We start from the raw sequence: 27713 nt of genomic DNA on the forward strand, positions 1-27713 counted from the left end.
ACTCGACAGAGCCCCATCCATATCCCTTTCACTAGGGGTATGGGAGCGAATATCCACCACTTCCTCCTACAAGGGGGGGGAAGTGGATGCCAACAAGAGACAAACCATAAACGTTATGTTGCCTCTTGCAAATAGGAACTTGTTCTTGTTTGCTGGTACGAAGAGATACGATTGCCTCTCTCTTATACTTGTCCAGAGGTCTGACCATTGATCCTGCGGTGCACACCCCGATCAATCGGACAGAGGCTTGGATCCCTCCCTCGCTCTTACGACCAGGGAGGCATTCCAAGGTTGGGCGAACACCAGTCTGTTCACAAAAGACTCAGATTCCTCCCACCAAGAAGTGAGTCTTCCTATTGTAAAAGGACCGAAGGTTTGTATGCCGTGTCGGAACAAATGACAATTTGTCGAAAATTGCATTTTTCCTAACTATACAAACCTGAGGTCCTTTTACACATAGCCCCACCTCATGCCACCCTCACTCTGCAGTTTTTTGCTTGGGCCAAAAGCAAAGTGATTTGTTTACCTACCAGTCGCGCGCGCGCGCCTGTCGGACAAGCATTGTTAACTACCGAACCCCTTGTTCGAAAGCTTACGACCTATCCAGCTGCCGCTAGTACCTTCCTATTGTAAAAGGACCTCAGGTTTGTATAGTTAGGAAAAATGCAATTTTGGACAAATTGTCATGTCAGGTTGTTTTGCAGTAAACTACCTAAGCCAATTATCTTTTCTTTTTTTTCTAACCAAATTTTTAAATTTTTGCAGGAAAAACTGTTAATCATAGGTAGTACTACCTATCTTCCTTGTAGGTAATCCCAGCGTGAGGTTGTTTTGAAGGAAACCATAAGCCAATTATCTTATATTTTTATTTTATTTTAACAAATTTTTAACATTTTTTGCAGGGAAAAACTGTTAATCTAGTTATAAAGATATATTTCGCCTTTTTCGGAGGCATTCTCGCATCTTTTAGGAACTGGCTTTGCACACCATAGCTAATGGTGTGAGCTCCCATGGTGAAGAACCACTGCTGCTCTAAGAATCCATTAATACCTAGCCTATATGCTCGTTTTAATTCAGGTAGGCCAGTGGATGTTCAGTGAGACTTAAAATATCCTAAACTTAAAGTAGGCTTGTATCCTAATAGCTCATAGATCTAAGAGATGGGTAAGTTTGCCAAGTTAGGACAGTGGGTATATGACAATTATAGGGTAAAATACTAAATGGCCGGCCTCTATTGTAGTGTGACCACCTTCCCAAAAAAGTACTCTAAAACGCGTCCTGTAACCCAGGATAGACATTAGTCAAGAGTCAGCGTTTGTCAAAGCAACATCCCAAGACCTCTACTTTCCTGTCAGAGTAAGTTTTTTTCTCCCAAGTCATAAATTAAGGCCGTAATTTCAGATTTTTTGGAAGGTGATCATGCTATGGTAGAGGTGGGCCATTTGGTATTTTGCCCTATACCTAATGTAAGAAGCAACTTATTTAGGAAATGTTCAAGGGCCTGCCAGAGAGGGAATCATCCTTGTAGAGGGCTGTAAACCAAATAATTGAAACTTAAGAAAACTGTGTTTTTTGTTTTTTTTTGTTTTTTTTTCCATGGAAATATTTAGGCTACCTGATAGACTGTCAAATGATTCTGGTGTTAACCTCGGTTACAAACGACTTGTTTCTGTTTTGCTATCCCTGTTATTTTCTTCTTAAAAATTTAACAAGTTATACTAGGGCTTATTGTACTTTACGTAATTCTACACAATTGGTCCGCACGATTTATTACCTTGGAAATTGATTTTTCAGTAGATCTAAGCAATTGTGATGAATCAAGTATTTCCTAGGAAATTGACTTTTTTTATAGTACATATTTTGGTTTTCTAATCAAGAATTTGCTTTTTTTCTGTCGGTCAACTGTAATTAACTTGTAATTTACCTTAGAACTCTCTCTCACAGTAAGGGGGACCTGATAGAAATACGGGTTTTGGGGGAAGGGAAACACTTGGAGAAAGATTGGGTATGATTTTGTTATGAAATGGTTCCATGCATGCGCAAGTCATTAGGGAGCCATATTTTCAAGAAGGGCTTGTCTAAGAAAACCTATTATAAAAGGAACTATACTAACCTAATGTACCCAAACCTAACCTAGAAGGCTGTGTTCTAATGATTTTTCTTACTGCAGTGCAATGACTATGTACAATGTTGTGGGCTCTCTCTCTCTCTCTCTCTCTCTCTCTCTCTCTCTCTCTCTCTCTCTCTCTCTCTCTCTCTCTCTCTCTCTCTCTCTCTCATTAATAAGATACTGTCATTTACTCTGTTTTTATATTTCATAATTCAGCCCATTATCATGATAAAATATTGAATGTTTTCAAATTTGAGTACAGTTTACAGCATTGTTAAAGGTATTTAGTTTTATTATATTAAGGCTAAGCATAATCTTTGTATGTGTAGTATGGTTTTGTTGCCACTATTTATAATTTTGCTATGTAATACCACCTTGGTATTCTTAATTGTACAATTTGTTTTATGCCGCAATGTAGATACTATATTTTTTAGGGGGTTTCATTGTTATTTTGACAACTTCATTTTTGCAGGTTGAAAATGGAATCCACACTCTTCCGTTTGTTATGCTTGGTAGCGGTATTTGTTTATGTATCTTCGCAAGTTCCGAAGTCTAAGGTATATTTTCTTTTCTTTTCTGTACCTTTGATATATAAATATACATTATAATATGCATTAAGCTACAAATGTCCTTTAATAACCAATTTGCTCTATCTTGGAATTAATATATTTTCATATATGTTAACCAAAGGGGAATTTTTTAGTTGATGATAATATCGTCCTCTCGGTAATGTCACTGAAGTCCTGATTTCTCCTCTGTCCACTGGTTCGAATCCATGAGAGGATGATATTGCTATCAACTAAAAAATTCCCCTTTGGTTAACATGTACTATGAAAATATTAATTCCAAGGTAGAGCGAATTGAATACTAAAGGACATTTGTAGCTTAATGTATGATATGAATCACGATGATATGATGAAAATTCACATAACGATATATGTAATTAAAATAATTTAAAAATTAGTACTTTTGCTTTTTAACATATCAAGTACAAGAATTTGTAAATGTTAATTTAGGTCTTAAAAGTATTTGTCGCTAAATTTCTCTCATGTTAGTAATTGGGGAAGTTTTGCTTAAAGATTTACGTAAATTCTTACCTCTTGCACATTAGTTATATTTACTATCAGGTAGTAGTACATAATTTAATGGACTGCACACATTTTTCATTATACGTAGTACTATATACAGTATATATCCACATTCCATCAGTAATGCCCATTAGTACTACTAGTAGAAGAATGGTTACATATAAAAAAAGTAGAGAATATAAAGAGTAGAATTGGGGAAGGCGGTAGATAAAACAATAGATAGAAGAAAGTTATTGAAATAAGAATTGGGAAAGACAGTAGATACAATAATACGTAATTAAAAGAAAGTTATGGAAATAAAAAATGGTTTAAGAGAAGAGAAAGTTTGCCAAAGAATCTTGTCAAATATGGGAACTGTTATGCATAACTTTAGAAAGCTATGACTTTGGTCAGTGTTTATGAACATTAGTTTTTGTACATGCAACTTACCCGGCAGATATATACTTAGCTATAGACTCCGTCGTCCCGACAGAATTCAAAACTCGCGTCACACGCTACAGGTCGGTCAGGTGATCTACCATTCCTGCCGCTGGGGTGGCGGATAACCCCGACCCATTCCCGTTTTCTGAGCCAGATTTTCTCTGTCGCTGAGGCCGGCAACAATGTGTTTGGTCTCTCCTGATTGGAATTCTGCTCATTTTGCCGAGAATTGGTTGGACTCATTTGGTGAAGTACTCTTGTTTATTCTCGGGATTGGCATACGCTTATTTTGGACTGGATTAGGACTTGGATTTGGTTTTGTCTATTAAGATGGCTGAAGTTAAAGTAACACCTAAGTTTAGGGTTTGTGCAAGGGAAGAATGCAGAACTAGGTTGTTTAAAGCAGAGGTAGATCCTCATACACTTTGTAGTAAATGTAGAGGTTCTGAATGTGCGTTTGATAGAACTTGTGCTGAATGTGAAGGGCTTACGGAGCAAGGATGGAAGGATTTAGCTTCTTATATTAAGAAAAGAGAGAAAGGATAGAGCTAGGAAAGCGTCAGCTAGAAGCTCGAGTAGATCTTGTTCTTTTGAGCCTGAATTAGAAACTAACAAGCTAGATGATGTGTTTCTCCCATAAACCTCAGCCCCTTCTCCCTGTGTTGAATCTAAGGATTCATTTTCAGAAATGGAAAAATGAGATCCTCGATCAGGGAGCTTCAGGAGCAGCTTAAAGCTATGGAAACACAAGGTAAGAGTGTCAGTGAATACAGTGACCCCAGTGCAGTGGAGGGGGCGTCTGATCGGCTCCGCATTGCTCCTAGGCCTAGACCGCTTCCAACTCCCAGGACCAGGGAGGAGGAATGTCAAAAGCCGCAGGTAGGATGTGGAGCATCCCCAACGATCAGGCGTCCCTTCGGCGGAAGATCCTGAAGTAACGACCCAGGCTGCCTTGGATAGCCGTAGAAAGGCATCCATGGAAGAGTGTTTTTCTGCGTCGGACTCCTCCTCGTCCAGGCGTGGATGGAGCTCTGCTTCGAAGTCTCGTCCTCTGAAGAGATCGTGGGGGTAGCGCCGAAAGGAGACGCTTTTGATTCAAGCCCAGAGCGATTTCCAGAGGTTTTCCTTCTTGACTAGTAAGAAGGCGAGAAGACCGTCTCCAGCGCCTCAAGATCCGACTAAGCTTTTCCTGCTTAATCTACAGGAGCAAATATCCTCCTTGGTAGCGCTATACATAAGGATTCGTCTCGAAGAAAAGACTCCTCCCTTCCAGTGAAGAGATCGAAGTTTTCTTCTCCTGGTAGGAGAGAAGTTTCTCACTCTAGCAGGCGCTCGTCACCGGAGAGACTCTCTCGTTCTCCCTTTAAACGATCCTCTCCTATCTATAGGAAGAAAGTTCCCAGCGGTAGCCGCTCGCAGAGCAAGCGATCAGCTACGTCTCTTAGGAGAAGTCCAGGAGTCGGACTCCTCTTCTGAGGATCAGGATAGGCGTCAAGAGCCAAAGAAGCAGGAGCTTTTTAGACACATAGAGTTGACAGAGCCTAGTAGGCGCCAAGAATATCACAGGCGTATAGAGCCTAACAGATGCCAGGAGTCTTGGTGAGAGGCGTCAAGAGCCTACCAGGAGTCACGACAAGCGCCAGGAATCAAGCAGGCTTCAGGAGTCGAGCAGGGCGTCAGGAGTCGGGTAGGCGCCAGGAGGTCTAGCAGGACGCCAGGAGTCGAGCAGGCGTCAGAGTCGAGTAGGCTCCAGGCTCCTTTGTACGAGCTTAGGTCAGAGTAAGACCCCTTCGCACTTTATGAGTTCTTCGGAGAGTAGAGCCCTTCACCTGGTAGGAAACAGGTTCCTGAGAGAAGATCTCGTGTGTTTAAGAACTCTATTGCGCCTTGTAGTAGCAAGGATTTGTCACACGGGACGACGTTCTTCTTCGTTTGACAGAAGTCCCTCGACAACTAAGAACCGCTCTTCTCCGAAAGGATCCCCTACAGCCGGAGACTTAGAGAAGTCTCGGATGAAGAATTACCAGTGGATGTAGTAGTCTCTGATTATAAAGAGTTGTCCTTGTTGTTGTTGCAGGAGTTCGGGGATAAGCTTCAACCAGCGGATCCGCCCTCCTCCAGGATCTTTGCTATCAAGCACGAAGTCTCCAAAGCATCCTCATTTGTAAAAATGCGTCCAGCCCTTAGTATGAAAAAAGCGTTCAAAGGATTTGGAGAATGGCTTAAGAATAAAAGAGAGGCGGGCAAGACTGTTTTTTCATGCCCTCCTTCAAAGTTGACGGGTAAAACCTGGAAGATGGTACGATACCCAGGAACCTATGGGCTTAGGACTGCCTTCATCGGCAGACGCAGATTACGCTTCCTTAGTAGATTCTTCAAGGAGGCGCGCTCTACTATCAGCAAAAGCTACTTGGGGGATGTGTGAACTGGACCATCTACTAAAGGGACTCTTTAGGACACTAGAAGTATTCAATTTTATGGACTGGGCGTTTGGGAGCCCTTGCGAAGAGAGCCCAAGATCCCGAATTTGTCACTATGGACGAATTATCGAGTGTATTATCGTGTCTGGACAGAGCGGTGGATGGACGGTTCGGTGGAAGTGGCTGCTCTTTTTTGATCGGGAGTTTTGAAAAAGAGAGCAGTGTACGGGTCTTTCCTGTCCAAGTCAGTATCTCCTCTACAGAGGTCAGCCTTGCTATATTCGCCACTTTCGACCACCTTTTCCCACAGGACACGGTGAGGGATGTAGCAAAATCATTAGTGGAAAAGCCACGCAGGATTTACTGACACAGTCAGCAAAGAGGTTCAAGCCTGCTGTTCCTTTTCAAAAGAAGGATAAAGCACCTCTTCAGCAGCCCTTTCGAGGAGCCTCTTCCTCCTCAAGAACCCCTTTTTAGAGGTAGAAGACCGGATACCAGAGGAAGACCTTCCAGGAGACCCGCAGGGAAGGCAAAATGAAGAAGAAGTCCTCCAGATAGCGTAGGCGCCAGACTGTCGAACTTTGCCAGAGTCTGGGCGAAGAGAGGGCGGACAGCTGGACCCTCTCGTTCCGAGAGGAGGATACCTCATCCCCTTCAGGGAATATCCTCCCTTAACAAGAACTCCAAGGGAGTTAACAGCGAGATACAAGGATCCTGTCAAGAGTCAAGCTCTCCTGCAAGCAGTAGAACTTATGTTGCAGAAAAGGGCAATAGAACCGGTTCAAGATCTCCATTCACCAGGTTTCTACAACCGTCTATTCCTGGTACCAAAAGCCTCGGGCGGGTGGAGGCCGGTTTTGGACGTAAGTGCGCTGAACGTCTTTGTGATAAAGAAGAAGTTTCTCGATGGAGACCTCTTCCTCTGTACTTTCTGCTCTTCGTCCAGGGGACTGGATGGTATCCCTGGACCTTCAAGATGCATATTTCCATGTGCCAATTCAATCCGGCATCAAGAAAATACCTAGATTCAGTCACAAGGGAAGTGTTTCAATTTCGAGCGCTTTGCTCGGCCTTTCGACGGCCCCGCAAGTCTTCACGGGTATCCTAAGGAATGTGGCCGCATTGGCTACAATTTAGAAGGGATCAGAATCTCGATGTATTTGGACGACTGGCTAATACGAGCAAAGTCGAAGCAACAGTGTCTGGAGGACCTTTCGGTAACATTAAAGATGACGCAGTCATTGGGACTCCTAGTCAACCTCGAGAAGTCCCAGCTGGATCCCCAGCAGAACATAGTTTATCTGGGGATTCGGATGGATTCTCGGGGTTTTCTAGCGTCTCCATCAACAGAGAGAATAGAGCGCTGCCTTACAAAGGTGTCAGTATTTTCTAGGGAAAGAGCATTGTTCCGCGAGGGAGTGGATGAGTTTGCTGGGAACCATTTCCTCGTTGGAGCAGTTCGTTTACTAGGGAGACTGCACCTAAGACCCCTTCAGTATTATCTGAAGGGAGAACTGGGATCAAAGTTCCCAGGACCTCGAAGAGTCATTCAGGTAACGGACAAGGTCAAACAAGATCTTCGGTGGTGGTTCAGACCCGAAGAAACTCGGTCAAGGAATATCCTTGCACATAAAGAGCCCTCTCCGAGCGTTGTTTGCAGACGCATCGGACGTAGGGTGGGGACAACGTTGGATTCGCAAGAAGTGTCGGGAACCTGGGAAGGAGCTCAGGTGTCCTGGCACATAAACAAAAAGGAACTGAAAGCCATTCACCTAGCTCTCTTGCACTTTCAAGAACAGATATTAGGATCGATCATTCAGGTCAATTCCGACAATACGACAGCCCTAGCATATATCAGGAAGCAAGGGGGAACTCATTCATTCTCCTTTACGAGACAGTGAGGGAGTTGTTGCGTTTGGGCGCAGAGAAGCAGATCTCTCTTCTAAACGAGATTTATTCAGGGAGAGAAAATGTTCGGGAGCGGATCTGCTAAGCAAAGAAACCAAGTGCTCCCCACCGAATGGACTCTCAACCCTCAAGTGTGCGATCAGTTTATGGGGGTTATGGGGATAAGGCCGAACGTAGACTTGTTCGCAACCAACTGGAACAAGAGGTTGGAGAATTATTGCTCCCCCATCGCAGATCCAAGAGCAATAGCGATAGACGGGCCACTCCTCATGGATTGGAAGGGAATAGACGGGTACGCTTTTCCCCCTTCAAACTGGTAGGGGAGTAATAAGAAAGTTTGCCTCCTCAGAGGGAAACGAAATTAACTTTGATCGCCCCCTTTTTGGCCAGCCCTAGATTGGGTGACAGAGTTGCTGGAGTGGATAGTGGATCTTCCCAGATCGCTCCCACTAAGGGAGCGATCTTCTCAAACAACCCCACTTCGACAGGTATCACAAAAACCTCCCCGCTCTAAGTCTGACTGCCTTCAGACTATCGAAGGACTCGTTAGAGCGAGGGGGTTTTCTCGCGAAGCTTCAAAAGCAATCGCAAGAGCCAGGAGACCATCCACATTACGGTGTACCAGTCGAAGTGGGAAGTGTTTAGAAGATGGTGCAGGACGCATGAGCTATCCTCTTCCAGTACCTCTATAACCGACATTGCAAATTTTCTTCTTTACCTTAGAAGTAAGTGTGGCCTAGCTGTATCTACGATCAAGGGGTATAGAAGTATGCTGGCCTCGGTGTTTAGGCATAGGGGTCTGGATGTGTCGGACAATAAGGATCTCCATGACCTTATTAGGTCTTTCGAGACCTCAAAAAGTCAGAATAATAAAAATCCCAGTTGGAACTTGGATATTAGTGCTTCATTATCTAATGTCTGAAAGATTCGTACCTTCCAATAATTCTTCTTTTAGAGATTTGACAAGGAAGTCTCTATTCCTGTTCGCCTTAGCCACGGCAAAAAGGGTGAGTGAGCTTCAAGCGTTAGAGGGCAGAGTGGGTTTTAAGGAGGAGGCTGCAATTTGCTCTTTTAAGCCTCTCTTCTTAGCCAAGAACGAAAGCCCAAATCAAAAACCGTGGCCTAGAAGCTTCGAAGTGAAGGCACTCTCTTCTCTTACGGGGGAAGAACAGGGAGAAGACCCTTTGTCCAGTAAGAGCGCTAAAATTTTATTTACAAAGAAAAAGTCTCTTTTGGGAGGTACGCAGGAAAGTCTTTTTTGGTGTTCGGTCAAGGATCCTACAAGGCCAATATCAAAAAACGCCCTTACGTTTTTCATTAAAGACATTATTAAGGAAGCGCATCTTAAATGTGGTGAAGAACAATTTAAACTCCTCAGGGTAAAAGCACACGAAGTGAGGGCCATAGCAACCTCAATGGCTTTTCATAAAACGTGGTCCCTTCAAAATCTAATTGAATCCACGTATTGGAAGTGTAACTCAGTGTTCGCCTCTCATTATCTAAGGGATGTGAGAGTTTACTTATGAGAAGTGCTTTTCACTGGGAGCGTATGTGTCCGCGGATTTAGTGCTGGGAGGAGGAGCTGAGGTTAATCCTAATTAGTTAGGTTATGTAATTTTAACATTATGGTGTTTGGTTTTTATGGTTGACTGAAAGAGGGTATAGGAATAACCCTTTTCAGTTCTTAGATTTAACATGGTTAGGAAGGTCAGGTGGTCAGGATTAACTTTTGGTCTCCTCGTTGTGCATTATGTAAAGCCTAAAGCTCTGTCATGTAAGAGGGCTAGCCCCATTGATAAGATACAGGTCAGGCTCTGCCATGTAAGCGGGTAAGCCCCATTGGTACGATCCATGCAGGTTCTGTCGCGTAAGCGGGCTAGCCCCCATTGACATGATCCAGAGGGCTGTTCGGTCATAGGTGGTTTACCTCACTGAAGCTCTTTGAGGCATGCAGACTAAATGACAGTAATCATGAAGTCTTCGGCCCAAACAGGTAAGAACCAAGGATTGATATCCTACAACAATTGTTGTTTCCCGTTATTAAAATTTTTTTTTTATATATATAGCTGTCTCTCGCCCTCCACCAAGGGTGTCAATCAGCTAAGTATATATCTGCCGGGTAAGTTGCATGTATAAAAATGATATTGTTAAGATACAATAAAGTTTTATACATACTTACCTGGCAGATATTATACGATTAAGGGCCCACCCAGCCTGGCCCCTCCCCCAGGAGACAGGTGTAAGAGAAAATCTGGCTCAGAAAACGGGAATGGTCGGGATTCCGCCACCCAGCGGCGGGAATGGTAGATCACCTGACCTACCTGTAGCGTGTGCCGCGAGTTTTGAATTCTGTCGGGACGACGGAGTCTATAGCTAAGTATATATCTGCCAGGTAAGTATGTATAAAACTTTATTGTATCTTGACAATATCATTTTATAGTCTACTCTTGGTGTAAGTCATGTAATTGTAATACCAGAGGTAACCTTTAACTGCTTGGGGCAAAAAGTGACAAATGCTCCTATCAACTTCATAAAAAAAAAGATTAATAAATAAAAGGAGGTCGATGTTGATTTTGTTCTTGACACACCTAGCTGTAGATTAAGTAGATGTTTTGATTTGGCAGTTATTATTCCTCTTAATATTATTATCCCTGAAGTTTTATGCTGCTGCTGCATTTTTTTTCATAATGTTTTTGAGAACTAATAAAATTGTGGCTTTTGAATTCTAGTTGTTTTTCTGAATACAGGCAGTCCCCGGGTTACGACGGGGTTCCATTCTTGAGAAGCGTTGTAACCTGAAAATCGTTGTAAGCCGGAACATCAAAAATTCTAAGAAAACCTTACTTTTAATGCTTTGGGTGCATTGAAAACTATGTAAACTGCATTCTTATTGCATTTTTCATAAAAAAACCTTCAAATATTGATTATTGCATTTTTGGTGTAATATTTCTTGTGCCAGATCAGGGTTGTAGGCGTCGTAACCCTGGAAATAAATTCTGATAATTATAATTGAAATGCGCTTTAACCTCGGAACTTCGTAAGCCGAACCCGTTGTAACCCGGGGACTGCCTGTACAGTATATTATTTATATTGCCAGCTGGGAATACTTTATTTTCATTTTTGCTTTAAGGGCATTTCAGCTGTATGCATTATTTGTACCTTCAAAAATTAATTTAAAAATATATGGCTTTAAGTACTCTTTTGGATGATAGTAGGGTCTTGCTTAACTCTGGTGTTTTATAGACTTCTGCAGTTGTTGATTAGACTATGGGTTTGCTAGCTCTTGTATGCCATTTATAATTTATAATGTTTGGATAATGCAACTGATATCTAGAAAATAGGAAGGACTAACGAGAGGGATAGGAAATTGAGAGACTTTTTAATAGTCCAAGAGTTAAATATTCTCAAGTTGGTTGTGTACAAAACACTGTTATTATATAATGTATTGTTTTTACATGGAACTAGAAAAGTTAAAATTTAAACCTAGCGATCAAATAGAAGACCTCTTGATAGGTTTGCAAAAGCATGAAAGTGACTGTTGCATAATTTTAAAACCTACATGTCTTGTGACTGCAGTCTAGGGTTACTTACCTTACTGATTTTATTATTTTTGCATTTCAGATTGTTAAGTGTGCAGTGTGTAATAGTCTGGTGGATGAACTTCATGCAGAAATTGATAAGGTATATTTTGGCTTTGGTATAGCTTTTGGAACTAAATTTTGTTTACACCTGTATTACCAACAGGTTAAGTTTGAAGTACAAATTATTGTCATAGAGCTTATTGCTCTTTGTTTTGATATATAAGTACTGTATCAAGGTGATAGGTTTGGTTTTCAGGAGGTGAAACATGGAAGTTTGCATTTCTAGGTAAAATACATCTCTCAGGTGGGGTTCATTATGAAAATTACCAGATTATTGAGCTGAAAAAAAAGTGGAATTTTAACCACTTTTCAGTTTGAAGCCTATTGTTACTTTTGCCTCTTCCTTGTGCACTATTCTAGTCTAATTTTAGGAAAGCATTTCGTTCTTTGCTTTACTGTTAACCCTCTTACGCCGAAGCCCTAAAAATCAAAACCTCTCCCGTATGCCGGGCCCGGTTTGGAGTGAGCGAGGAAGCGGAAAAAATAATTTTTTCAAAAATTCACAGCGCGCTTAGTTTTGAAGATTAAGAGTTCATTTATGGCTCCTTTTTTTGTCATTGCCTGAAGTTTAGTATGCAACTATCAGAAATGAAAAATAATATCATTATCATATGTAAATAATGCGATATATGGTAGCGAAAAAAAAAAAATTCATACATAATTGTATTCAAATCACGCTGTGCAAAAAATGGTCAAAGCTAACGAGTTACTTTTTTTTCGTTGTATTGTAAACTAAATTGCAATCATTTTGATATATAATACATTGTAAAACAATAAAAGCAACACCGGAAAAATATTATCACAAAATAATGTATGAATTCATAATGCGTGGACATAAAAAAATGTTTTTTTCAAAAATTTACTGTAAATCTAAATATTGTTCTAGAGACTTCCAATTTGTTTCAAAATGAAGACAAATGATTGAATATTACGATACTGTAAGAGTTTTAGATTAGAATTGCAGATTTCGACCATTTCGGACGAGTTAAAGTTGACCGAATGTCGAAATGTTTATATATATATTTATTTATATGCACATATTTCAAAGATGGGAAAAGCTACAACCTTCAATTATTTTTTATTGTATTCTTCATAAATTTGCGCACATTTTGTTATATGAAACTATAAAAGGGCTAATATGAAAAGGAGCAAATATTAGGATAATGCGATGTACGCATTTCGGAGACTTGCGGCCGCGAATCGGCGCTCGGAGGGAAGTAAATATATTTTTCAAAAATTCACCATAAATCACAATATTGTTCTAGAAACTTCAAATTTGTTTCAAAATGAAGATAAATGACTGAATATTAACTAGGCCGTAACGAGTTTTAGCTTACAATTGCATTTTTGTTCAACTATTTCGGTAGAGTCAAATTTGAACCAAACGTGGTTTTTTTTTCTATTTATCGTGATTTATATGCAAATATTTCAAAAAAATAGAAAAGCTACAACCTTCAATGATTTTTAGTTGTATTCTACATGAAATTGCGCACATTTTTATATATAAAACTTTTTGTAACAGCTAATTTTTAAAAAATTCCGATTTTTTCGGAAGAGTTACCGCACGGACGTAAGGAAAATGTTTTTTTGTTCCGACTAGGCCTGCAGCTCGATCGCCACCGCGGGTTGACGATCGCCTGCAGTCTTTCCCAAGCCCCACTGGTTCTGCCAGCGAGCGAGGAGGGAGCGTTAGGTCTGCCTCTCCCATACCTTCAACCTCCTCGGTTACACCGGGAGGGGCGAGGTGCTGAGGAGTGATCGTGAGGGGTGCGCCCTCAGGATCCCACCACGACGTCCTACGTACCAGGCACGGTTCTCGGACCGGCCAGGTCGTATGCACAAGTGGCTGGAGGAGACCGAGAGGGGTCTGTCGCTGTTCCCCCCCTCGAGGGGGGAGGGTCTCGGGAGATGCTCCTGTTTGAGGGACTGGATGGTCCTACTCCGCAGGATGCAGTCACTCCTGAGATTCAGAGGAACTTTGCCGAGGTAATTGCGCTGATTCGTCAGCACAACGACCTCGCGGAAGGATCGCCGCTCCCCACCATCCGAGCCCACGTCCCGGCTCGAGTCGTTTTGGGGGGGGCCCGAAGAGGGAAACCCAGACCGACGGTGGGTTTGCCGCGTTCTGAGCTTGCCGACTCAGTGCTGGACCAGGTAGAATCTCTTGTCTCCGGGCAAGACGGTTCTCTAAAGTCTGGCAGGTCGAGCAAGCTGCTTCCACCTCCTCTGCTGCGACACGCGGCGGTTTTACGTGCCAGCTGAGGACCGATGCCGCCCAAACAGGTGAACCCGGAGTTAGCCAGGCTGACTCCGGGTGTGTCTCTGCAGCAGCTCCTGTCCGAGAACCTATGGTTCTCTCAGCAAGAGGCACTCGGCCTGGAATCCACTGCCATGGCAGCTTTCCAGGCCGTCTCCTGGTTAGATCTGTGGTCCCTCACAGTATCTAAGGTCGCAGCCAACTCCTGGGGGAATTTCTCCCGAAGATGGCTCGGCCTTTAGGAGACTTTGCCAGTCTGGGGGAAGAGCCATCTCCTTTCTTGCCCACCAGACGGTGAACCTGTGGGCCAACCTGGTTCTCCGACGTAGGGACGCTGTCCTTACTCGAGTTTCCAGGGCGGCTGGGCGTGAAGCGGCATTGGGACTCCGCAACGGACCTTTACGGAGTTTCCACGTCTCTCTTCCCAGGAGAGATGGACGCTGCGGTGGACAGACGGCGCACTGACGACAGTGGACCGTTCTGGTTCACCAGGCAGTCTCGAAGGCTTCTGGGCAGCCTCGGACTGCGGCCAAGCCAAAAGAAAAAAGCTCGGCTAGCGCTTCCCACGGTGGCTAAGACGGTAGTCGCGTCGAAGCCCCGGGGAAAGACTCTGTCTTCTTCGACTTCTACAAAGGGGAGCCGTAACCAGCCCTCCTCCCAGCCCTCCTTCTCCCGAGGAGGCTCTGGGAAGAAGTCGAAGAAAGGGGGGTAAACGCTAGGGACGGCGTTCCCCCTCACCTGCTGCCGGAAAGAAGTGGGGGGGTGCCTGGCCAGCCATTGGGCAACTTGGCAGCGCTACGGCGCCGAGACCCTGGATTGTAGGATGTCCTTCGGGAGGATATCTATTACCCTTCGAATCTCGGCCACCCCTCACATCCAACCCGTCCAACAGCAGTCGTACGTTCCAGGGTCATCGAAGGACGTAGCATTGAGACAGGAGATCAAGACCATGCTGAGCAAGAGAGCTGTAGAAATCGTCACGGATCAGTCACCGGGCTTTTACAGTCGACTCTTCCTGGTGGAAAAGTCTACGGGAGGCTGGCGCCCGGTGATAGATCTCTCTCCTCTGAATCGGTTTGTTCGCCAGACCCGGTTCACGATGGAGACGGCACGTTCCGTGCTCGACTCCATCAGGGAGAACGATTTCATGCTTTCAGTGGACTTGAAGGTATGCGTATTTCCAAATACCCATTCATCAGTCCTCCAGAAAGTACCTCCGCTTCATCCTCGACGGGACGGTGTACCAGTTCAGGGCACTTTGCTTCGGTCTCTCAAACCGCCCCACAGGTGTTCACGCGAGTGTTCACTCTGGTGTCTGCCTGGGCCCATTCGCACGGGATACGTCTGATGAGGTATCTCGACGATTGGTTAGTCCTGGCAAGCTCCCGCTCGCAGTTGCTACAGGACAGGGATCGACTGCTCGAGTTCTGTCGCGATCTGGGGATCGTTGTGAACTTCGAAAGTCCGATCTCGAGCCCAAGCAGGAGGATGCAAGTACCTGGGTGTGCTGATCGACACGGTAAGCAGGGCGAGTCTTCCCCGCAGACTCGCGGATCAGCAGATTCAGGGAGGCAGCCAACCAGTCCTGTCTCGGCAGGGAAACAGGTAGCTCAGCGATGGCAAGTCGTGATCGGACACCTGTCGTCACTCGAGAAGCTAGTCCCTCACTGGGGCGTCTTCCACCTGCGGTCTCTTCAGTGGAGACTAAAGGAGAGTTGGTCACAGGCGACGGATCCCCCAAGCTTTCCAGTGTCACTGACACCGGAGGTGAGGCAGGAACTAGCCTGGTGACTGGACGACAGGAACCTCTTAAGAGGAGTGCCTCTGCGCACTCCCCCCCCCGGACATGCAACTGTTCTCAGACGCATCGACCGAGGGGATGGGCGCACACCTGGAGGAGTTGCTGACTTCAGGAGTGTGGGACGAGAACGACAAGCACCTTCACATCAATGTACTGGAACTCAAGGCGGCGTTTCTCGCGCTCCAAGAGTTCCAGGACCGCTTGATGGGACACTCAGTGGTGTTGATGTGCGACAACACCAACGGTAGGAAACAAAAAAAAACTAGGGTGGCCTACCGTCAAACAAACAAGGGGGGGCCTAGTTGTCTCTCCGTTGTACCAGTTGACTCGGCAGGTGCACGAGTGGGCCGAGGCCACACTCAATAGAGCTGTCGGCACGCTACATTCCAGGGAAGAGGAATGTAGTAGCAGACACGCTCAGCCGTCGGAATCAGGTGATAGGGACCGAATGGAAGGGTCTCTACACCAGGACGTGCGGAAAGGCTCTTCGACCTGTGGGGGCGACCAGTCGTGGATCTGTTCGCCACCCGGCACAACAGAAAGCTTCAGGTTTCTTCTCAGCCGTGCCGGACCCATGGGCAGCTGCAGAGGACGCTCTCCAACACCCGTGGGACAACCTCTTCGTCTATGCCTTTCCCCCGTTCAGCCTGATTCGCAAGGTGATCAGTCGAGCACTGGTCACCCCGAATCTCAGGATGATCCTGGTGGCTCCCAAACTGGCCACAGGCCATTTGGTATCCGGACCTGCTGGCTCTTTTCGCAGGAAAACCGAGAGAGATTCCCCCTTGGCACAACCTTCTCGCCCAGCCACACGTCGAGCGGTACCACCGAGCAGTCCAGTCCCTACGACTTCACGGCTGGCTGTTATCCACCATCTCTTGCGAACGAGGGCTTTTCTCGTAGCGCAGCAACAGAGATGGCTGGAAACGTCCGTCAGTCCTCTGCAGCTGTGTACCAGGGGAAGTGGGCCGTCTTCTGTGGTTGGTGTCGTAGACGGGGTCTATCTCCTCTCAGAGCCACTCTTCAGCAGGTAGCGGATTTCCTCGTGTTCTTCGCCGAGAGAAGCTCCTCTCAGTCCCCACAGTCAAAGGATACAGAGCCGCCCTGGCTCTCGTCCTGAAACTGAGGGGATTGGACATCTCGAACTCGTTCGAGATCTCCTTGCTTATGAGGAGCTTCGAAAGTCTTGCCCACCCAGGGAACTCAGGCCCCCTGCGTGGGATGTGACTCTCGTCCTTAGGAGTTTGACTCGAACGCCCGTTCGAGCCACTCCGAGAGTCGTCAGACAGGGGCTGGGTCCCTAACCCTCAAGACCCTCTTCTTGCTGGCCCTGGCATCGGCGAAGAGAGTAGGGGAACTTCATGGTCTTTCCTATGATGTACGACACTCCAGGGGATGGGGATCTGTGACGCTCGATTTCGTCCCGAACTTCGTTGCGAAGACTCAGAAACCGTCGATCCCTGACGACAGGTTCGAGTCCTTCACGATTCCCTCCCTAATGGACTTCACCGATAATGATGCGGATGAGATGCTGCTTTGTCCTGTGAGGGCGCTACGGCGCTATCTGAAGAAAACTCGACACCTCAGGCCTGAGTGGTGACGCCTCTTCGTTAGCACCGGGTAACCAAGAAAGAAGTATCCAAGAACACTCTTTCATTCTGGCTGCGTGAGGTCATCAGGAGGGCGTAGAGGATGATGGTAGTGAGACATCCGTACGTCCCGTCCGAGAGCTCACGAAGTCAGAAGTATTGGCCCCTCGTTGGCGTTTCGTAAGAACTTCTCCGTGGCGCAGGTTCTGAAGGCAGGGGTCTGGTCTAACCAGACCACCTTTACGTCCTTCTACCTTCGGGATATTGCCCACAGGTCCTTGGATACCTTTTCCTTGGGACCGTGGTGGCTGCTCAACAAGTTGTGTAGCTAACCCAGACCCTCGCAGGCTGAAACAGCATCGAGTCCTGGTGTGACTGTGTGGATGGATGTGTGAGTGAGTGAGTGACTGGCTCCCTCTTCCCATCTTTTCCTCCTCCTCTACCTGTGGGCAGAGGGCCACGGTCGTCACTACGCTGGATGAGGACGAGATGCAGGTGAGCTATATGACAGAGCCCCATCCTATCCCTTTCACTAGGGATAGGAGCAGAATATCCACCACTTCCTCCTACAAGGGGGGGGAAGTGGATGCCTACAAGAGTCAAACCCATGACTTTATATTTGCTCCTGTACAGGAACAAGTTCTTACATTGCTGGTACGAAGAGATACGCTTGCCTCTCTCTTAGTACTCGGTCCAGAGGTCTGACCATTGATCCTGCGGTGCACACCCCGATCAATCGGACAGAGGCTTGGATCCCTCCCTCGCTCTTACGACCAGGGAGACTTCCAAGGTTGGGCGAACACCAGTCTGTTCACAAAAGACTCTGATTCCTCCCACCAAGAAGTGAGTCTTCCTATTGTAAAAGGACCGAAGGTTTGTATGCCGTGTCGGAACAAATGACAATTTGTCCAAAATTGCATTTTTCCTAACTATACAAACCTGAGGTCCTTTTACACATAGCCCCACCTCATGCCACCCCTCACTCTGCAGTTTTTGCTTGGGCCAAAAGCAAAAGTGATTTGTTTACCTCCCAGTCGCGCGCGCGCGCCTGTCGGACAAGCAGTTAACTACCGAACCCCTTGTTCGAAAGCTTACGACCTATCCAGCTGCCGCTAGTACCTTCCTATTGTAAAAGGACCTCAGGTTTGTATAGTTAGGAAAAATGCAATTTTGGACAAATTGTCATATTTTTTTCATAAATTCACCATAAATCAAAATATTGTGCTAGAGACTTCCAAGTCATTGCAAAATGAAGGTAAATGATCGAATATTACTATAATATAAGAGTTTTAGCTTACAATTGCGTTTTTTGACCATTTCGGTAGAGTCAAAGTTGACCGAAAGTTGAAATTTTTGCATTAACGTTATTTATATGAAAATATTTCAAAACTGATAAAAGCTACAAGCATGGGTTGTTTTTAGTTGTATTGTGCATGAAATTGTGCACATTTCCATATATAAAACTTTATGTAACAGCAAATTTAAAATGGTGCAAACATTAGGACAATCGCACTAAAAAATTTATCGGAAGAGTTACCGCGCGAACGTAAGGAAAAAGTTTTTTCATAAATTCACCATAAATCGAAATATTGTGCTAGAGACGTCCAATTTGTTGCAAAATGAAGGCAAATGATTGAATATTACTATAATATAAGAGTTTTAGCTTACAGTTGCGTTTCTCGACCATTTCGGTAGAGTCAAAAGTTGACCGAAGGTTGAAATTTTGGCACTTATTGTTATTTATATGAAAATATTTCAAAACTGATAAAAGCTACAATCATGAGTATTTTTTTTTGTATTTTACATGAAATTGCGCACATTTTCATATATAATACTTCATGTAAAGGATAATTTAAAGTGGTGCAAAAATTATGTCAAAGTGACAAAATAATTTCCGAGATGTGTCACTGATACTTTTTAGTGCGATAAGAAAGAAATTTGCGCTTGCGCGCCTGCGTAGCGATTGTAAACAAAACAACACCTTGATCCGTGAACTCCCAGCATTCCCCAAGGCGCGTGATTCAATAGTTTTCAGCTGGTAGGCCTCTAAGTATTTTTCCGCAAATTTTTAAAAAAACTTTTTTGAGTCAACGTATGATACGTCCATTCGGCATACGGGAGACATTTTGACTCGACGTTTAATACGTCCATTCGGTGTAAGAGGGTTAATAAGTACAGCTGCTATCTCTAACAAAAACAGAAAAAGTTGGTTTCCTTGTCTCTACACTATTTTTACTTCTGTCTCCTACTTCTCCTATTTTGGAAATATATCTCCCAATTGTAACTCATGAAAAATCTGTAGAGATTGTACGTCTTTTTTCAAGACCAAAGGTATTATACCTACAGCAATTCTAGATCTAACTAAATACAAGTTGAAAATTATCAAAGGGATAGGCTGAATCACTATCCCTCACTGCTATTCCCTTTCTTTATAAAACATGTGCTATGCATAACTTTTTCATAAAAATATCTCAGTAGTGGTATGGTGCACAGTGGACAATGCCAATAGCCTTAGCTAGCATGTTGGTTTCACTTTTTTAGTATATACTTGATAAACAAGCCTCTGAAAAGGTTTATGAAGTGGGTTTGTCCCCCAGTACTTTCAGGAATGCAATATTCCTCTTTTCAGAAAAAGAGGCACCTTGCCTTTCTTAGAACTGTCACAAATAAAGTGGTAATGACAACTGATGGACACCCTGAAATTTCAAGTCACAACTTAACTTTCATTGTGCATATAATTCTCACTGTTTGTTGCAGCATAAGTGAGACATAATGCCCAAAAATTCAAAATCCATGGGTAAAGCATACTAAAGTACAGTAGTACCTCGAGATACGAAAGGCTCTACTTACAAAAAAATCGAGATACGAAAGCCAATGCGAAAAATTTTACTGCTCTACATACGAAAAGTTTTCAAGATACGAAAGGTTGTTGCTGTAAATTCCCGAGATTTGCCCGGACCACCGAGAACAATTTTAAAACTCCCGCGCCGCCAACTTAGTAAACTCGCCACCATCCTCCCGCCTCTACCTCTTCTGCTTTAAGTATTCTATTGGTAAAAGGTCGCTGTAAATTGAAAAACTTATTCATGCAATACATTTAATAAAAAAAAACATTAGGTAAAGATAGAATAAAGAATAGAAATGAATGGTTATTACACTGTTTGGTAGTTTCAGTAGTTGAAGAGAGATAATGAAAATTTATGGCTTACTGTGTAAAAGTGATTGCTTGGCGATCGTTCGATACTCGTAAGTGCTGGATGTAAACAGACGTTTGGAAGCTTTTTTTTTTTGTTTGTTTATTATAGTTAATGGTTACTTAATAATTATTTGAAATGAGTACATGCAATTTAATAAAAATAATTGTGAATTAGATATCATAAAATATAATATAAATCAGACTGTCAACAAATACGTAATTTTTAGAATTCTTCTTTTTTATTATTACGTTACGTATATGTATGTTTCATTATAGCTGTCAGTAACTCGGTATCTCCATTAGGTAAAGATAGAATAAAAAATAGAAATGAATGGTTATTATACTGTTTGGTGGTTTCATTAGTTGAAGAGAGATACTAATGACAATTTATGGCTTACTGTGTGCTAGGAAAAATGATTGCTTGGCGCTCGTTCGATTCTCGTAAGACGGGTAAGAGCTGAATGTAAACAATCGATTGGAAGGTTTGTTTTTTGTTTGTTTGTGTATTATAGTTAATGATTAATTAATAATTATTTGAAATGAGTACATACTGATTATTTGTACATTTTATTGGCATATTCTAAGCTTTTAGCTCTTAGGTTTAGATGTCAGAATCATAGACTAGGCTACAGTAGCAACCGTTAACATAGGCTAGGCTTATTGCAAAGGGACATATGCTAAAGTCCTAATATATGCAGTAAAGATGGGGTTGAACATTGCATGCAGTTGAATATTACTCAAGTATGTACGTACAGTATTTTGCCTTTTTGGAGTCATATTTCTTCCGTCGTAACCCTAGAACATGTGTTTTAGGCCTGGAAATGTAATTTACTGGGGTGTTTTTGGAGGGCTTGGAACAGATTAGCCATTTTACATGTAAAATGTGTTCCAAGATACAAAAAAATCATGATACGAAGGCCGTCTCAGAAGGGATTAATTTCGTATCTCGAGGTACCACTGTACCATCATCACCATCAGAAAGTAATTTAATAAGACAACTTAGTGATCTGCTTGTGCTTCATTCTTGCTGAATTGAAGCTGTTTTCTCCACAAGGCTGCTCTTTGCTGCACACACATGAGAGCCTTGCTCCTTGAATGGAATCCAAGTTCTGGTGGGAATATGGTCCAAAAAGGATTCCAGGTTGGGTAAGAATGTTTTGAGTTTCTTACAAGAAACCTTCAGCTCAATTGACTGAGTGGATTTTGTCTAGCTGCACTACCCACCATCCTCTTCTCAATGTGCTAATCGGTTATCTTTAACAGGTAAGCTTCATGCCAAATAATATGAATTTTCATAATTGTAAAATTGAATATATTTGGACACACACCTACTGTTAAAATAGGCCTTACTAGAACTTAGTGGGCTGTCAAGGAGAACTCTGACAAGAGCTAAAACATTCAGAGCACACTTGGTGGAGAACAGGTGTCATAGACAGTGTCCAGGCAGCCATTTTATCTTTTGTGTGAGTGCTGACTCACTTATGGGTGTGGAGATTTAAGCTATGTTTAACAACAGGTAAGTAATCAATTAATAAATTTTACTATGAAAACGTTTTTATCTTACCAGTAACCTATGGTCTACCAAGCAATCAGCAAATGATCTAATTGTATTTTGGGAATGGAGTGGCTAGGATTTAAGACTACAAGATGGTCAAATGTAGTTGATGGGTTCGTGGTAAAAAATAATAGAAGGTTTGCTATTGACAACTCTTTTCCTCTACTTAAGATGGGAATGAATTGCAATTCAAGCTATCTGAAGAGAGAGATTAAGTACTAAACTTTTTTGTTTGTGATTTTTTTAATGCCTTGTAAATTAAAACATTTAATAAATGATTCATGTTCTTTGCAGGTAGACCCAAGGAAAAAGATTGATGTTGGATCTTATCGATTAGATAAGGATGGAAAGCAAAAACTGGCATCAGTGCAATATGCAGGATCTGAAGTAAGTCCTGTACAGCCATTTGTATACATTTATTCATGAAAAATATTTTTTTTTTAAGTTGTAGAATGTTAGTTTTTGAGTCATTATGAATAGATAACTTGGTTATCTTAGGCTTTTAGTTGTGTAAAGTTTCTATTTGGGTATTTGTGTATTATTAAGCACACACATTTCTCACAGATATATTATTCAAAGGCCATGGTCATGATTGATAGGAAATGGTATGATGGAACACTGAATTGCTTTTGATATTTCTGTGCAACACTCATGTCATTAGAAATTTTTTTTTTGAGATGCTGAGAAAAGTTGTAATGATGTTGTACAGTGATAAAAGTCTTATTATTATTATTATTTTATTAAAAGTAATGGCTACTTCAGCAGCGTTACACTTGTAGAGATTCTTCTCTATTTTGCAAATAGCGGCTTTTTCGGTGCTACTTAAACAGGCTAGTAGAGCGCCTATAGAGGTCATGGTAAAATACAAGGTCAAAATAGGTGTATATATTTGAATTTTACAGATAAACTATGATACCATAGTCATCAAAGTCATTAACGATTCTCTCTCTCTCTCTCTCTCTCTCCTCCCCTTCTCTCTCTCTCGCCTCTCTTCTCTCTCTCTCTCTCTAAAGTGAGCTCTTCGTCTGGAGCTGCCAGACATCCTCGGGCTGGGACGCTGAGGGTGGACTGATCTTGGTGCGGTGTCCGTCCTCGTTATATCTGTGGTTGACAGCAGGGGGTCTGGCCCATGCTTGTCTCCTATTGGCTGGTGGCGGTGAGTCTTGTTTTCATTGGTTGCCTGAGCCAGGTCTCAAGCCACTTTCTTCGAGCCGATGGTTGCGTTGCAGCATATCCTGCAGCCGCCTGGACCTCCTAAGCGGCGCTGTAACATTGATGGGCATTGCGCTACGCTCTGGGACGTCACGGCTACTCTGATTTCTATAGGCTGCAGGAGTATCTCGTTCGGGGGCGTTGTCATCCATAGAGTTGTCAATGGCACCACCGATCATGACAACTCTATGGATGACAATGCCCCCGAACGAGGTACTCCTGCAGCCGATGGAAATCAAAGTAGCCGTGATGTCCCACAGCGTAGCGCAACGCCCATCAATGTTACAGCGCTGCTTAGGAGGTCCAGGCGGCTGCAGGATATGCTGCAACGCAACCATCGGCTCAAAGAAAGTGGCTTGAGACCTGGCTCAGGCAACCAATGAAAACAAGACTCACCGCCACCAGCCAATAGGAGACAAGCATGGGCCAGACCCCCTGCTGTCAACCACAGATATAACGAGGACGGACACCGCCAACCAAGATCAGTCCACCCTCAGCTTCCCAGCCCGGAGGATGTCTGGCAGCTCCAGACGAAAGCTCACTTTAAGAAAGAGAGAGAGAGAGAGAAAATCGTTAATGACTTTGATGACTATGGTATCATAGTTTTATCTGTAAAATTCAAATATATACACCTATTTGACCCTGTATTTTTACCATGACCTCTATAGGCGCTCTCTACTAGCCTGTTTAAGTAGCACCGAAAAAGCTGCTATTCGCAAAATAGAGAAGAATCTCTACAAGTGTAACGCTGCTGAAGTAGCCATTACTTTTAATAAAGTATGCTTGAGAGAGGGTCTGCTTCCTAAGTACACTAATATTATTATTATTATTATTATTATTTTTTATTTTGATTTTTTTTTTTGCTCTATCACAGTCCTCCAATTCGACTGGGTGGTATTTATAGTGTGGGGTTCCGGGTTGCATCCTGCCCCTCCTTAGGAGTCCATCACTTTTCTTATTATGTGCGCCATTTCTAGGATCACACACTTCTGTATGAGTCCTGGAGCTACTTCAGCGTCTAGTTTTTCTAGATTCCTTTTCAGGGATTTTGGGATCGTGCCTAGTGCTCCTATGATTATGGGTACGATTTCCACTGGCATATCCCATATCCTTCTTATTTCTATTTTCAGATCTTGATACTTATCCATTTTTTCCCTCTCTTTCTCTGTAACTCTGGTGTCCCATGGTATTGCGATATCAATGAGTGATACTTTCTTCTTGACTTTGTCAATCAACGTCACGTCTGGTCTATTTGCATGTACCACCCTATCCGTTCTGATACCATAGTCCCAGAGGATCTTTGTCTGATCGGTTTCTATCACTCCCTCAGGTTGGTGCTCGTAACACTTATTACTGCAAGGTAGCTGATGTTTCTTGCACAGGTTCCAGTGGAGGGCTTTTGCCACTGAATCATGCCTTTTTTTGTACTGGTTCTGTGCAAGTGCCGGGCATTCGCTTGCTATGTGGTTTATGGTTTCATTTTTCGTATTGCACTTGGTACATATGGGAGAGATGTTATTATTATTATTATAATTATTATTATTATTATTATTATTATTATTATTATTATTATAATTATTATTATTATTCAGAATGTGAATCCTGTTCATATGGAACAAGTTCACAGGGACCATTGCCTTGAAATGTGAGCTTCCAAAGAATATAGTGTTCATTCAAAAGAAGTAACAGAAAGTATTGGGAAATACAGAAAGAGGAGATCAGTTATTAGAAAAACAGATGAATTAACAAATTAATACGTACCTAAATAAGTGAAAATTTAAATAAACTATTAAAATAAAAAGAGAATTGTATTAAGGCATTAATGCATTGCTTCATTGCTTGAACTTCCGAAGTTGCATGACGTCCTCAGGAAGGCTGTTCCACATTCCAATGGTGTGAGGAATACTGGACCTCTGGTACTGCTGTTCAACAAATCTTATTGCTCTTGGCAGGAAAAGGGGATCAGGGATCTATTGTGATTGTTAGAGGTATATATCTGTTGAAATACAACTTTGTGAAACAGTGACAAATGAGACCATCCGTTGATGGTCCAAGTCATTACTGCTTATGTTATGAAACAGACCTACCACCAAGAACCACTCTATCTAAAAGAGAGAGATCACTGGCAGAAGCAGACATCCACTCCAGAGAACAGTCTTTTAGTAAAGGAAGGACGAATGACCTAAAACAGGTTGCATTGATTTTGTCACTTATAAAATGAGGCTGTACAAACAATACCTGACCTTCTTGGTGTTTGCTGAAACTTTCATTAGGTGTTTCTCAAAAGTAAGATGTGAGTCAAAAGTTAAACCTAGAGACCCATCCACCTGAAGGTGAGGATGGGATGGAAAATCTGCACTAGATCTGCTAATATAGCCAACAGGATTTTGGTTTTACTGGAGTTCAGCTTCACACCCAACCGACTCCACCATTCACTGATCTGTTCCATGTCCAAATGAGGTGAGGATGGCTTCATTTCTCATAAGTGGAGACTACAACACTCACAAGTGTTGCATCATCTGCATACTGAACAATCTTGTTTTCCAGGCCAACAACCGTATCACTTGTAATACACTAACAATACGCTGGGCCAAGAACACTTCTTGCTTCAATAGATATTATTTGGATGTAAGTACTAATACCTTCATAAAGTATATGAATACTCATATATGATAGATACTAATAAATTTCCATATCTTTTCTTCCCTTCAGATGCACATGCTAGAAGTTTTAGAGTCTGTATGTGACAGTTTCAAAGATTATGCCCAAGCACGTCACAAGGAAACTGGAAAGCTAGAGGCTATTAAGTTGGTGGTAGATGGAGTCATGAATCCTCGCTTCAGTGAGTACGAGATGGTTCAGGATCCTGACCTCAATAAGGGTTTGAACTTTCACTGTGAGTCAATAGTTGAAGAGTATGAAGATGATATTGTGTCACACTTTAGGAAAAGTTCAGAGTTAGACAAGGAATCTTCGAAATTCAAGTTTTGTAATGAATTGACTAGTATATGTAAAGATGTGAAAGAAGAATTATAGAAATTTAGAATGAATGTTAAACTGCTTCTTTTATAGTGTGATACAATTTTTTAAAGCACAAATGATGCTTTGAAAATAGGTTTATTTGTTATGTCTATTGAGATAAATTTATTGTTATTCTCAAGATTCAAGCAAAGGTTGTGAATTAGGTTCTCAACTTTTCTTTGTGATGTTTTAAATCTGTAACAAACTGACTTAACATTGTTGAATCTCTTGACTTTTAAGTCCCTTGTGTTTTGGAACAGCACTGGGTGATGGTAAACTTTTAAAGGTCATGTAAGCATTGTTTATGCACAAATTAGTTTTATAGTTTATTTTTAAAAAGTATGCTAAAAGGTCAGTAAAGAACTACGTCAACATTCCAGCCAGCTTTGTTGTATTTACAAAAGTTTATCGCTTATTTAATTTCTTATGTATGATTACACGAAAGTTGCTATACTTAAGCCTAATGGAACATAAGGAACCCTCTTTAAAAGAAAATTACTTATCATAGTGCTTTATTAAGTGTCAAATAGTTGCAGAAAAATTTACAGAATATAAGAATCCACCTGTACATATAGAGAAAATTAGTTTACTAGGACTAATTAGAAATTAATCAAAACTTTTGAGTGGGTTCTTTCAGGTGAAAGTAGGAAACTTTTATTTCTGATGCTCAGAACGAGCTTAAAGATAGCTTACTAGTGTGTTCTTTGTGTGCAATGTGGTATGTATAGCACCTGTTTGTAATTGTTGCCTATGCAAGTTTTATAGAATGAGATACTTGGGTTGAATAGGTTTATAGTATTTAGTTAATGAAGTGAGATGAAAGTTAAACTATGACACCTTAAGGTCTTACAGTCTTCCAAAGTGATTTTGACAATATTTTTTTGTTCAATCAAACAATGAAAGATTTGTTGTAGATTTGAAACATTTTTGGTAATTTTTGTAGGACTATGGTCTCATGAAGTCCATCATTGTGCAATATCCAGAAACATTGGTAAAGGTCCAATATTTCCTAATTGGAATACCTTCGGCCAATCTTGAATATTGTGTATTTTGGAAATGTTATAAAAGAACTGCAAAATGTTACTGCAGAATAGCTGTCCTTGGGAAATTTTCTATTGATCGCAGTGATGCCGCATAAAGTTTCTAAACAAAGTTTTTGTTTGTTTTATTATTGTGAATTTACGATATCCCTAGATACTGCATTACAAGAAGGTTAAAGTATGTGTTCTTTATTAAAGTTCTATTTGCCTCTCTTTGTTTTTAAGTTTGTATAGGTGTGATGAATTTTCTGTTTGGAATGATATATCTGGGATTTTGTATATTTTAACATCGCAGGTTAGTTTAGTTTGAGTTAGAGTTTTTGTTTTTATGGAAGATTTTGTTAAAATAACAGGGAGAAATAAAAATAAATTTACATTAGTTTGTGTATCTTTATTTTGGTCAGCAGCAAATGTTGAAGTGCCATAAAAATAAGGAAATCTGTGAAAAAATTGTC

The 27713-nt window shown here is 42.3% G+C and overlaps 1 protein-coding gene across 1 annotated transcript; it reads left to right on the forward strand.

Annotated features, from left to right (window-relative positions):
• Window positions 1-2582: 2582 nt before the first annotated feature.
• Window positions 2583-27640, forward strand: LOC135225852 (protein seele-like; the record flags this gene model as incomplete). The annotated part of the gene is given in 4 exon segments (XM_064265394.1): window positions 2583-2667; window positions 11568-11627; window positions 22280-22372; window positions 25910-27640. Coding segments are annotated over 4 exon segments (555 nt in total). The 3' UTR covers window positions 26234-27640.
• Window positions 27641-27713: the final 73 nt, after the last annotated feature.

Source organism: Macrobrachium nipponense, chromosome 13, assembly GCF_015104395.2.
Source record: "Macrobrachium nipponense isolate FS-2020 chromosome 13, ASM1510439v2, whole genome shotgun sequence".
NCBI lineage: Eukaryota > Metazoa > Arthropoda > Malacostraca > Decapoda > Palaemonidae > Macrobrachium > Macrobrachium nipponense.